The 13,009-nt window shown below is 48.1% G+C and overlaps 1 protein-coding gene across 2 annotated transcripts in view; it reads right to left on the bottom strand.

Moving 5' to 3' along the window:
• NCAPH (non-SMC condensin I complex subunit H) overlaps positions 1-13,009 on the bottom strand; it is a 47,824-nt gene that overhangs the window by 22,269 nt on the left and 12,546 nt on the right. For both annotated transcript variants that reach the window (XM_040345936.1, XM_040345937.1), the window contains exons 4-7: positions 12,564-12,656; positions 12,353-12,491; positions 5,066-5,181; positions 1,344-1,533 (exon numbers count right to left, since the gene is read on the bottom strand). In XM_040345936.1, the coding sequence (XP_040201870.1) occupies positions 1,344-1,533; positions 5,066-5,181; positions 12,353-12,491; positions 12,564-12,656 (538 nt within the window). The remainder of the gene's footprint in view (positions 1-1,343; positions 1,534-5,065; positions 5,182-12,352; positions 12,492-12,563; positions 12,657-13,009) is intronic.

Here is a 13,009-nt window from a genome sequence, read left to right as displayed (position 1 = left end):
ATATAATAACTGCTAATATTTTTCCAGAAAGCCTGCAAAAAGGTGAAGCCTTTTTACTGGAGCCTGCAAAGTTCTTCAAATGTCAGGCTCCTGCAAGCATGCCCTCCAGCCCGTAGATACGTACAGGTTTTCCATTAGAAAGCCAGGGGAAGGGTCAGTGGACTACAGTGGCACTCATTAATGCCATCACCATCCAATGAGAAATGCAAGACCGTCTACCATGGTGGCAGATAAGATTGTAGTTTCTTTATTCACCAGATCCCAGTGAATGAATGACGCAACTGTGCATGTGAAGTGCTGTGCCAGATTAAAAAATGGGAAAGCAGCTGCGGGAGGAAAATAACCCCTGCCCGCTATCATAGGGGAAGGAGTGATGGGGTGAGCAGGCATGAGCTGAATATGTTACACCCTAAATACGGGTGTAACATATTCCAAAGGTGAACTTCGCTTTTAAAGTGGAACTTACACTAAAAACCAGGAATGCCAAGTTATTCAGGGCCCTCATTCCCATGTCAAAAATTGCATCAAAAAGTTAAGTAAATACATTTTTATGAATGCAACTCTCTATCCGGACTACATTTTTTCTGCCGCCGTTTCTCCCCCCCTCCCCCCCACTTTAAACTTCAACACAGCATTGTATGGGGGCGAGGGCCCCGAGTAATAAAGTGGACCCTGATTTTTAGTGCAAGGTATGTATTCATGAAATTACATATAAAACATGTCACACATAAAACATTATTCTAAGATATCGGAACTTAGTGTGCATTGACCTAAACATGTTAAACAAGGTGAAAACTATAATGATTTGGGGGAAGATTACATTTTAAAATTAAGTGCATCTCTTAGTTACTTCCTATCTGTCTCTAGGAACATAATTCTCTTTAAAAACGGAGTTCCGCCAAAAAAAAAAAAATAATAATTTAAAGTCAGCAGCTAAAAAAAAAAGTGTAGCTGCTGACTTTTAACAATCAGACACTTACCTGTCTCACGGTCCAGCGATGAGGGAGTACGAAGCCACGGCGCTTCCTGTGGGTGCCTGGGTAATCTTCACAGCCGGGCACACATTGCGCATGTCACACTGCGAGCTGTGAATGACCAGGCAATCTTCTGGGACCTGCGACGTGTCCCAGAAGATTGCAGGGAGGGCGGGGGAGAGGTGAACTTCCTTCCGGCGGCCCGGGAGGAAGTGGGAGCTGGATGCCTCCAAAAAATGACATGCTAAATGTGGTATGTCAGGGGTTCACTGTCACTTAAAGCGAAAGTTCAATTTTTGGGTGCAACTCCACTTTAAGAGCAAAAGAATAAACACTCTAAAAAGGAGGAACAGATTTTGAGTAAGCTACCTTTCAGCTCTGTTGTGTCAACAGATGATGGAGTTAGGGCTGGTTCCTCTTGGATGGTGGACAGTGGTATCACATAATCATCAAAGTGTAGCTCACTGTGATAACTGGAACATCGCAGAGCAGTTAGGAAGACACCTACTGTACTGCATTCATCAAACGAGGCAGCTGCTTTCTGAAAGAGAGGGTCAATCTGCAGAAACACAAATGTGATGGTCAGTAAATATGTGCTTGGATGTTTATGCAAGTCTGCAAACAATGTTATTTTATTAGAATATAACATTCATACAACTCATGCAGTTTCTTTTTAGCCTTTAAAACGTACGATTTCAAAAAGTGCACAAACTCAGCTTAAAAGCTTTAACCACTTCAATACCGGGCTTTAAAACCCACCTCCTTCCCGGGCCTATTCTGGCACTTCTTTCCTACATGTACAAATCCTCATTCTTTTGCTAGAAAATTACTCAGAACCCCCAAACATTATATATGTTATTTTAGCAGACACCCTAGGGAATTAAATGGCGGTCATTGCAACTTTTTATCTTGCACCGTATTTGCGCAATAATTTTTCAAACGGCTTTTTTTTGTAAAAAAAATGGTTTCATAAATTAAAAAAATAACAAAACAGTAACGTTAGCCCAATTTTTTGGTAAAATATGAAAGATGATGTTACGCCGAGTAACTAGATACCTAACATGTCACGCTTTAAAATTGCGTACACTCATGGAATGGCGCCAAACTTCGTTACTTAAAAATCTCCATAGGCGACACTTTAAAATATGTTTACAGGTTGCCAGTTTAGAGTTAGAGGAGGTCTAGTGCTAGAATTGTTGCACACGCTCTAACGCACGCGGCGACACCTCACATGTGTGGTTTGAACGACGTTTACATACGTGGGCGGGACTTACGTGTGCGTACGCTTCTGAGCGCGAGCTACCGGGGACAGGGGCATTTTAATTTTTTTATTATTATTTTTTCTTTTTTATTTTACTTATTTCTTTATTTTTTACACTTTTTTTTTTTTCAATCGCTTTTATTCCTATTACAAGGAATGTAAACATCCCTTGTAGTAGGAATGTGTGTGACAGGTCCTCTTTAATGAGAGATGCAGGGTCAATAAGACCCCACATCTCTCCTGCAGGCTGGAAAGAATGAGATCGTGAAAAAAAATTCACAGATCTCATTCAAACTAGCCGCAATTGTGGTTTGTTTACTTACGGGGACCCGGGCGTGACGTCATCACATCGCGCCCGGGCCTCCGACGGTCATAGAGATGACTGGTGACCAGATGGTTGCCAGTCTTCTCTATGGCAAACATCCGGCGGACATCTCACCGGGCCCCCGGTGGGACGGGAGAGCCCGGAGAAGCACCGGATGGTGGTGGGAGGGGGGGATGTCCCCTCCCGCCGCCTGTAAGAACGATCTAGCGGCGGAACCGCCGCTATGATCGTTCTTACGGTGCGCAGGATCGCCGCCACTAAAAAATGATATCTCAATGATGCCTCCGGGTGCAGGCATCATTGAGATATCCCCCCGCAAAGCCCATCACGTCATATGACGTCCACCCAGGATAACAGGTCCCCGTTTTGGACGTCATATGACGGCGTGCGGGTGTCAAGTGGTTAAAGTGTGCATTACCCCAACACTTCATATTCCTAATATGTACCTGCTGTACCATGTACTTGTACGAAAGTCTCCTGTTCTCTTTGTGTTGCTTCCGTTATGTGAAATCCCTGGGGTTGCTGCCAGTCCCTTTGCTTTCCTAATAAAAACTGACCACACTAAGCAGGAGAGCACACCATGGTCAGTTCTCTAGCTGTGCTCTCCTCCAATGATTGGACTTGTTCTGACACACCACCACTGCACAGCCAGTAACTGGTAATCTTGGTGTGCTGCCACTTCTCCTCCCCCAGCTCTCATGCAGCTGAGAACAGAGGGAACTGTGATCACTTTAAAAAAAAAAAAAAAAAAAATCTATACACAAATGTTTTGCCTTTCATGACTTTAACCACTTAACAACCAGGCCAATTCCGACACTTCGCTCCTACATGTAGAAAATTACATAGCACCCTCAAACATTATATATGTTTTTTTTAGCAGAGACCCTATAGAATACAATGGCGGTCATTGCAACTTTCATGCTTTTAATAAAAGAAAAAAAAAGTAAAGTCCCATCTCGCCACCCGTAAGAATGATCAAGAGCCCTATGATCGTTCTTATGGTGTAAGGAATCGCCGGCTGAAAATGCCGATATCTGAATGATGACTGTAGCTGCAGGCATCATTCAGATATAGCCCCACAAAGCCAAGGACGTTATATAACATCCACGGCCGGCAAGTGGTTAAACTGAATAGGTTGTTTTATAAGGCAATCATTTACAATTATTTTAAAGTTCACCTTTCCCGAAAAATAGCGTATGCAGTCTAAGGGCCCCAGTACAAAAAAAAAAAAAAAAACACTATGCGGCTTCTTAAAATGTTAATTTTATTGTCATACCTGTACACCATTTATGCATCCTCAGTAGTCTAGCCAAAAAACTCCTAGTTAGCAATCACCACATCCTTGCCTAGTTGCTAGGATGTGAAAAACATTGGTTTTTCACCCCTGTAATGCTGGAAATTAGTGTCCAACGGTTTTCACATGCTAACAAGGCAAAATGTGGAGATAACTATTTCTGTGACAGGCTTCTGGGAGAGTCCAAATAGTCTCCAGTTAGGACAATAACATTAATGAACATTTTACTGGGGCCCAATAGGCCAATTTCTGGAAAAGGGGAGCACAGCCTTTAAATATGGGGCCTATATATCTATCCGCTTGGCTAAAAATAGGAATACTTGATATTGATATATATTTCATATATATTTCATATGGAGATTACAAAATAAAATGTTTTAATGCATTAGTCTTCATCATACCCAAAACCAATGTTCTTTCCCCCAAACCCCTTCCAGCAACCCTTTAGGTGGGTGTTCTGGGCAGGAGGTCAAATCTCAAATTTTGTCCCTCACAATGGACGATTAGGAGCCTGTCCTCATTGGCTCACACTCACAAGGGCTGACAGTGACAGCTCGGTCAGTGTGTTGGGAGCACACTTTTAGCACAGAGCACCCCCCCCCCCCCCCATGGGCACACAAGTGCGACAGCTGGCCATTAAGGCCCACCCACAGCATACGGCATTATTGAGGGTAATGTCTAACCCTGGTATTACGAATAATAAAAAGCACAAGTTGACTGGTGTGAAAAGGTAGCCAGGCTCGTATCCCCCAAAGCAAAGCCTGGGGATTGAGCTTAGACATCGTCAAGTGGCGTGTGGGTGAGACTGGGAATGCTGCCATTGCTTATGCAAATTCCAACATTTAGAAACCTGATTTAACATGACTCAGGGTGGCACTGAAGGAACAAAAACTGTCATTTTAGATAACCTTTCCAAATTATCTCCAGCATTTACTGGATAATACACGTCCAAAACACTGCCTTATGCCCCCATTCTTTTCTTTTCACATTACATTGTGATTGATTTACTAAAGCTGGAGAGTGCAAATTCAGGCTCACTTCTGCAGAGAAACCAATCAGCTTCCAGGTTTTATTGCCAAAAGTTTAATTGAACAAGCTGAAGTTAGAAGGCGATTGGCTACCATGCACAGCTGCACCAGATTCTGAGTGCTCCAGCATTTTCAAATCTACCCCATTGTGACTTTTCAAAAAGTGCTCCTAGAGATTTTCACCTGATCAACACGGTCTATTGCTGAGCGAGTGATGTTGTTCAAATTCTGTTCAATCGTATCCACAGAGTGTTGCCTCTTCTTACGTTTCGGATTTTGAGGCTCTGTACTAGAATCACCTTAAAATAGAATATCATCATCAAAATCAATCCATGCACATTATACATAAAAACAAAAAGCTTTCTGCAACTCATACAGTGGCATATTAATGGGAAGGTGATACCAAGTTTCCTCAGAGAAGAGTGTGGTACACATATAAATCTGTCTGTCTATCAAACACAAATCTGTTGCAGATGGAAAAACTGGGAGGTATACCTTGCATACCGCCCACTCTGGGGTTTCAAAGCCTATGTGTACAGGTGTGTCTTTTCTTAACAGTTACTGCGAATAACATATCTATATAAATGTATTTACAGAACATCTCCTTACATAAAAAAGGTCAGGGGGAGCATTTGTCCCTTATCACATGGGTCACCCAAAGAAATATTCCCGTTTGACATATTTCAGTCTTATGAATTCAAGCATGGCTAAAAAAAAATAAAAAAAATAGGATTTTTGTACTCACCGGAAATAATCAATTTCTCCGAGTTCATGGACGGACACAGCAGCAATTGACCTTAGTGTATCATCCTCACTTTTAGGAGATTGACTAGGCAGAAAAACAGCATGTTAAGTGTTAAACACTCCACACAGCACAGTACCTCCCAGGGGGGCGGTTCCCCCGGGTACATCTCCTATTCTCTGTTCTGCAGCCTCAGTTCGTAAACAAGCAGTACAAACAAAAAAGGGGTGGGTGCTGTGTCCGTCCATGAACTCAGAGAAATGGATTTTATACGGTGAGTACAAAAATCCTATTTTCTCTTCCGTTCATGGACGGACACAGCAGCAATTGACCTTAGGGACGTCCCCAAGCAGTGTCAAAAATCGAGGGGTGGGAAAACACAGCAAACCAACTTCACCCCAAACAAACCAGAGCTCCTCAACGGAGGGACTTCAACCTTAAACAGCCGCCTGCAAAACCTTGCGGCCAAAGGAGGAATCTGAAGATGCACTCACATCCACCTTGTAAAACTTTGAGAAGGTGTGGACTGACGACCAGGTCGCTGCATTATACACCTGTAAAACAGACGCTTGATGGCGGAAAGCCCAAGGAGGCACCAATCGCCCTGGTCGAAAGCCCAGTAACCCGGGAAGGGGGGCGCTCACCCCTTTAGGGCATATGCCTGAAGCACAACCTGCCTGATCCACCTAGAAATGGTGGCCGACGAGACCGCCAGACCCTTCTTAGGACCAGTCACCGACACAAACAGTGAATCCGACCTCCGAAACGGAGCCGTAGCAGACAGGTACACCCGTAGGGCTCGAACCACGTCCAAGGAATGCAACACGGTCTCTTTTGGATTCGCCGGCCGAGGACACAAGGATGGAAGAACAATGTCCTCAATGTGAAAGGCCGAAACAACCTTAGGAAGGAATGACGGCTGCGGCCACAGCACCACCTTATCCCTGTGGATGACCAAGTAAGGGGCCTTGCAAGACAAGGCCGATAATTCAGAAACCCGTCTGACCGATGCAATTGCCACCAGAAAAAACACCTTCTGGGAAAGAGTTAATAAAGGGATTTCCCTAATGTCCTCAAACAGAGACTGTTGAAGCACCGAGAGGACTAAATATAAGTCCCATGGAGGCAGTGGAGGACGCACAGGAGGGGCCACATGTCAAACTCCCTGTACAAACGTACGCACCAGAGAGTGCGTCGCCAAGGGTCGCTGAAAGAAAAAAGCCAAGGCCGAAATCTGCCCCTTAATCGTACTTAAGGCAAGAGCCTGATCCACTCCATGCTGTAAGAACAGCAGAATCCGGGACACCACGTATGTACGGGGTGCCAATTCATCTTCTCACACATAGAGATGTAAGCCTTCCACGTACGATGGTAAATCTTCCGTGAAGTAGACTTCCGCGCCCGCAGCATGTCAGAGATCACAGAGTCCGACAGGCCTCAATCCTTCAGCACCTGGCTTTCAACAGCCACGCCGTTAAAGCCAACGACTGTAAAGCAGGATAAAAGATAGGACCGTGCGACAGAAGATCCTCTCTCAGAGGCAGGCACCAAGGAACGTCTGCCACCAGAAGCACCAGATCCGCGTACCAGGGACAGCGAGGCCAATCCGGAGCGATTAGGATTGTTGGTATCCCCTCGGCTTCCACTCTGCGCAGCAGACGAGGAAGAAGCTTCAGAGGAGGGAAGGAGTAGATTAGGCGATAGTGACCCCCACGGAGCCACCAACGCATCTGATGTGTCCGCTCACGGGTCTCTTGACCTGGCCACGAACCGTGACACCAGAAGATCCACGTCTGGAGTGCCCCATTTCAGACACAGACACTGAAACACATCCAGGTGTAGTGACCATTCTCCTTGGTCTAGCGTTTGGCGACTTAGGTAGTCGGCCTGCCAGTTCTGTACCCCCGGAATGTACACAGCCGGAACGTTCTTTTCGGCCCACTGGAGGATGTGAGCGACTTCCGCCGCTGCAGCCAAGCTCCGTGTGCCACCTTGATGATTGACATACGCCACAGGCGTGGCGTTGTCCGACTGAACCCTGACCGGGCGACCCTGCAGTCTCAGAGACCACTCGGAGAGGCACAGCCTGATCGCCCGGAAGTTCCAGGACATTAACTGGCAGGCAGACTGAACACCCCAATACTTCCCCCCAGCCAGAGAGACTGGCATCCGTCGTGACCACCGTCCAGTGGCACGGCAGGAATGACTTCCCGGCCCGAAGATGTCAGCCACCACACTAGGGAGGACCTGACCAGGCAACTCACCCGGACTTGGTAATCCAGAGACGAAGGGAGCTTGTCCCAACGCGACAGAATTTCTCTCTGTAACACTCGAGTGTGGAATTGAGCATACGTAACCGCCACGAAGGAGGCCACCATCAGACCCAGAACTCGCATGCAAAAGCGAAGCGACGACCACTTCTGGGTAGCTGCCCCGCAGATATCAGTGTCTTCAGTTTCTCCATGGGAAGGAAAACGCTCGCCTCCGAAAAATCCAGGACCCCAGGTATTCCAGACGCTGAGACGGGACCAACACTGACTTCTGGACATTTAGCAGCCAAACCGAATTCCCGGAGGGTCTGGCAAGTGATAGACACATCCACCTCTAATTCTGAGCTTGAAGAAGCTCTCAGAAGGTCGTCCAGGTATCCTACAATAGCGATCCCGCGCTGCCTCAGCAGGGCCAGAATCGGAGCGAGCACCTTGGTGAAAACCCTTGGCGCCGAAGCCAGGCCGAAAGGAAGGGCCACAAATTGAAAGTGGTCCTCCCCGACCACAAAGTGCAGAAATCTCTGGTGCTTTGCGCATATGGGGATATGCAAGTACGCGTCCTTGATATCCAGGGACGCCAGAAAATCCCCCTGATGGAGTGCCGCCACTACAGAGCGAACCGACTCCATCCTGAACTTTAGCACTTTGACAAAACAGTTGAGGGCCTTGAGATCCAGGATTGGACGGACCCCTTCCTTCTTGGGGACTACAAACAGATTGGAGTAAAACCCCTAAAACCGTTCCAGTAAAGGAACTGGAACTGGCACGATCCCTGCCCTGACCAGCAGATCCTGAACAGCCCCAAACAGGGCCTCCTGACGACCCGGAGGAAGCTGGAGGTTGGAAGGAAAAAATCTGTTTGGCGGACAAGAGAGGAACTCTATCTTGTCCCCCGAGGAAACTACTTTGAAAACCCAGCGGTTCGAAAGAAGAGACCTCCACCGAGCCGCAAATTCGCGAAGCCGGCCCCCCACCTGAGAGACGGGTGGGGGCAGACCTTCATGCGGAAGCAGGCTTATCTGCAGGCTTGTTGGGCTTGCGGAACCAGGGTGGCTTCCGCCCATCAGCGGGCGCCTTAGCGCCCTGGAAACATTTTCCTGCCGCACCGGGCGGAGTGCTCTTACCTCCCGTGGCATCTTTTATGATGTCATCCAGAGACGCCCCAAAAAGTCGTTCACCCTTAAAGGGCAAGTCCACCAAGGCCTTTTTAGAAGACTGGTCCGCAGACCAACACTTCAGCCACACAAGGCGGCGCAACACTACCGTGTAGGCCGAGGCCCTGGAGAGCAAGGGAAGCATATCCAGGGCCGACTCACAGACAAAATTTTAGGCCCTGCACCAACTGGTCGGCCAGCGCCACACAGTCCTCAGGGGCATCATGCGCCTCCAACTCCTGAAGCAACAACTTTGCCCGTTCAGTAAGTGTCTGTGACACTAGAGCCCCGGCCAAGACCGGTCTCACCGCCGACCCCACCACTGTGAACATGGAGCAGGCCACAGCCTCAGCTCTCCTATCTGCGGGGTCCTTAAAAGCGGGAGCCCCTTCCACAGGCAACGTGGTCGCTTTGTTCAGCCTGGACACAGGGGGGGGTCCACTGACGAAGGAGAGGTCCACTTCTTTAGGAAGTCCTCCTCAAAAGGATAACGGACCGCAAAGCATTTCAGAACAGGAAAAACTTTTTGCGGCCGATCCCATTCCTTGTACAAAAATGTTTCCAGATAAGGAACACAAGGAAACACATTTGCAGTGCGGGCCGGCTTGCGGAACCCAAAAGGGACCGACATCTCTGATGTCTCCACCAAATCCTCAATTTTTTGAGTATCCTGCACTGCAGTGATAAGAGCTCCCACTAGCGCCCTATCATGCGCTGACCCTGAAGCAGAGTCATCCTCACTGTCCGTGTGGACTAGGCCTGCATCCTCTGACACCTCGGAGCCAGGGCCGGGAGCAGTAGCAGGGCCCGATTCCGTGTCAGAGGCATCCCCAGAAGGCGGGGGGAGGGGGTGCTTTTTACCCACCCTCGCGCCGCTTCAATCCTGGCAACAAACACCTCAAGGACTGCCGTCATAGCATCCACAGAGGCCGCAGGAACAGGGGCACTGAGGGTTAACTCCGGCATGTCCTGGGGAGAAGCATCTGGGTTCGGACGCCATGCTGACCCACCCAATAGCCGCCCTTGGACTGCAAGGCAAGATCCACAGGCCACCCTCCCAGCCGCAGCAGAGAACAGGGGTCCCCAGAGGACTCACCACCCGACCAGGCTGTACTGCTGCTGTCTGCCCCAGAGCGCTGTCCATGCTGTGCCATCCCTTAGGAAGTGTGCTGGAGCCGTTCGCGCCATTATTCTAGCCACTAGAGGCAAAAACCCCATCCAAAATGGCCGCCGACATGCAAAAAGAGCATGTGGGCTACAAGAAAATGGCCGAACTAGAATAAAGGCGCCCGGCGCCGCCAAAATGGAGGCCGTGATGCACAGTAAAACACATCACACAGTGAAAAACACACAGCAGGCCCCCCCGCACACATGGCAATAAAAACAGCACCCCCGATAGCAGACACAGCCCCCAGCCACAGGATGGAGCCCCCCAGGCGGACCCCCCACCTCACGGCCGACCACCCAGAGCTCGGGGAAGGAGGGAGAGGAAGAGAGAGAGGAAAGCAGGGCGGACCCCCATTCGACCACCCCAGGAATGCACCAGCCGCACCACCCTGCCAAAGCAAGGGGACTGCTACTTACCTGTCCTGCGACCACCGGCTGGAGGCATCCCTGACAGAACCAACGTCCGCGCAGTTACGGCATGGCTGTCGGCCCAGCACACTGACACGGACATATGTGTGCCCTGGAGCGTATAGCTCACCGGCCACCCCCGGAGCAACGGGGCATGTCGTGGACGACCCAGCGCGTAGCTAAAGGCCGGCACACGCTCGATGGCCAAACTTGGGGGGACTACAAGGATCGAGGATCCAGCCTGTCACCCAGTCAGCAGTTGATTGTAGATCTCAGGATCCAAAAATGCAGGAAAAACAAAAAAGAAAAGCAAGAAAATTGCAAAAGAAAAATCCTCAGAGTACATGGGCCCAGAGGAGCCATGTAATCTCCCGCTAGGCAGAAAAAAAAAAACTGAGGCTGCAGAACAGAGAATGGGGGGGAGGTACCGTGTTGTGTGCAGTGCATGTTTTTCTGCCTAGTCAATCTCCTAAAAAGGGAGGATGATACCCTAAGGTCAATTGCTGCTGTGTTCGTCCATGAACGGAAGAAAAAGGTTGTCCCCCCCCCCAAATTAAAGTTAAAAAAAAGGAACCAGATTCTGTTCCCTTTAAAGCAGATTACACAGCACAGCGCTTGTGCCAGATAATATGCCCCCTCTAAACTGTAAAAAAAAAAAAAACTGAATATTGTACTTCCTGTATGCCCTCTCTAAATGGACTACGATAACCAGGGTAGCTCCGCCCTGATCACCATGGTCTAAGTGCGTTCCGCTGTCATATGCTGTCCCCTCTGCTCTCCCCCCTCCTTCCTCCCTGTCACCTGCCTCTGTCTCCAGTCCGGGCCCAGTCGATATTACTTGCAAGTTAAAATCATAACATTTTTACTGCCAGTCTCCATTAGAGGCTGGCATAGCACACTAGGTCATTCGTTTTACAAACCGAGCGCTGTAAATACTTAATATCAGCTGTCTTCAGGTTAGTCACATGACTCACGGCCGATTTACAGCTCTGAGACAGGGCTTCTGCTGAAGAGACGAGCGGTCACGTGATCTCCCCGGTTGACGTCAGACGAAGATCACGGCCTCTCCCTCAGAAGCCATTCATCGGAGCTGGAAAGCGACCGCGAGTCATATCACCGTCCTAAAGACAGCTGATATTAGGTATTTACAGTGCTCATTTTGTACAAGCGATATCCAATAGAGGGGCTGGCATAATTTCATATATACACACACAAACATCCACCCTAAAAAAAAACGTATATAGTTACCTGCTCTGCGCAATGGTTTTGCACAGAGCAAGCCCGATCCTCTTCTTCTGGGGTCCGCCGCCAGAGCTCCTCCTCTTTGCCAAGTGCCCCTCATGGAAAGCCGCTTTGCATGTGGGCACCCCGTGCGTGCTCACTCCAGAGTCACCCTGTCTGCAATCTAATGACACACAGTTCAGCCCTGTACCCCTCTCGCTCAGCACAGCATTTGATTGACATCAGTTGCCATCAATCTTCCCAGGAAGGAGAGAGACAGCAAGAGCCGTTGCTCTCAAGCACATCGCTGGATCGAATTGAGCTCAGGTAGGTAAAAGGGGGGGGGGGGGGGCAGGGATTTTGAAGTAAAGGCGAAAAACCTCATGGCTTTAGAACCACTTTAATGCATTCTATGATCAATATAAAATCAACAGCAGCAGGAGCCATTGGCCCATTGGTGTGTTTGAGTGCAGAACATTTCTGATTACATAAAATAAAGAGAACATACCAGCTTCCTGAGCCTCTGCTTGCTCTGGCCCTTGTGATTCCTTTCCAAGGCCTCCTAATACCCTGTACACATCTGCATGCACTGCATCTACTCGCACAGCATAGATCTTAGCACTGGCATCCAGTGTCCCAGCAGCAACCTGTAGAAAGAAAGCCATCATCAATATAAAAATATCCAACACAAATGCACACAATGGGAGTGACAAACATACCTTAAAGTTAGTAAGTTCACTTCCTTTCTCCTTCAGAATGTCACTCATGTAGTCAATCAGATGTAGTCCAAATGCATTCTTTGTCGTTATTCTCTTAAAAAAATAAAAATTAAATAATAATAAATAATTGAAGAGTATTTAGTGCAGCTGTGCATTCCAAAATCATAGCAAATGTGCAGGGGGGTTTACTTAAAAAATATACAGCATCACCATATCATTCAGTACTTTGGACAATACACACAAGCTTTCATATCAAGTCCTTCTGAGAGGAGCTGACAATCTAAGACTAACACACACACACACAAGTTTGGTAGGCAATTAGCTTAGCGATGTGTAATTTTTCCTACGTATGCCACAGACATCAGAAAAACATGTTATTACTAGCACTGTACTTTAGGGATCATTCAGACTGTTGTCTGAAAGCACATAATATTTCTTAAAGTGAA

The sequence above is a fragment of the Rana temporaria genome, chromosome 3 (assembly GCF_905171775.1).
Source record: "Rana temporaria chromosome 3, aRanTem1.1, whole genome shotgun sequence".
Lineage (NCBI taxonomy): Eukaryota > Metazoa > Chordata > Amphibia > Anura > Ranidae > Rana > Rana temporaria.
Note: the sequence above shows the minus strand (reverse complement) of the source record. Positions and strands in the feature narration are given on the sequence as shown.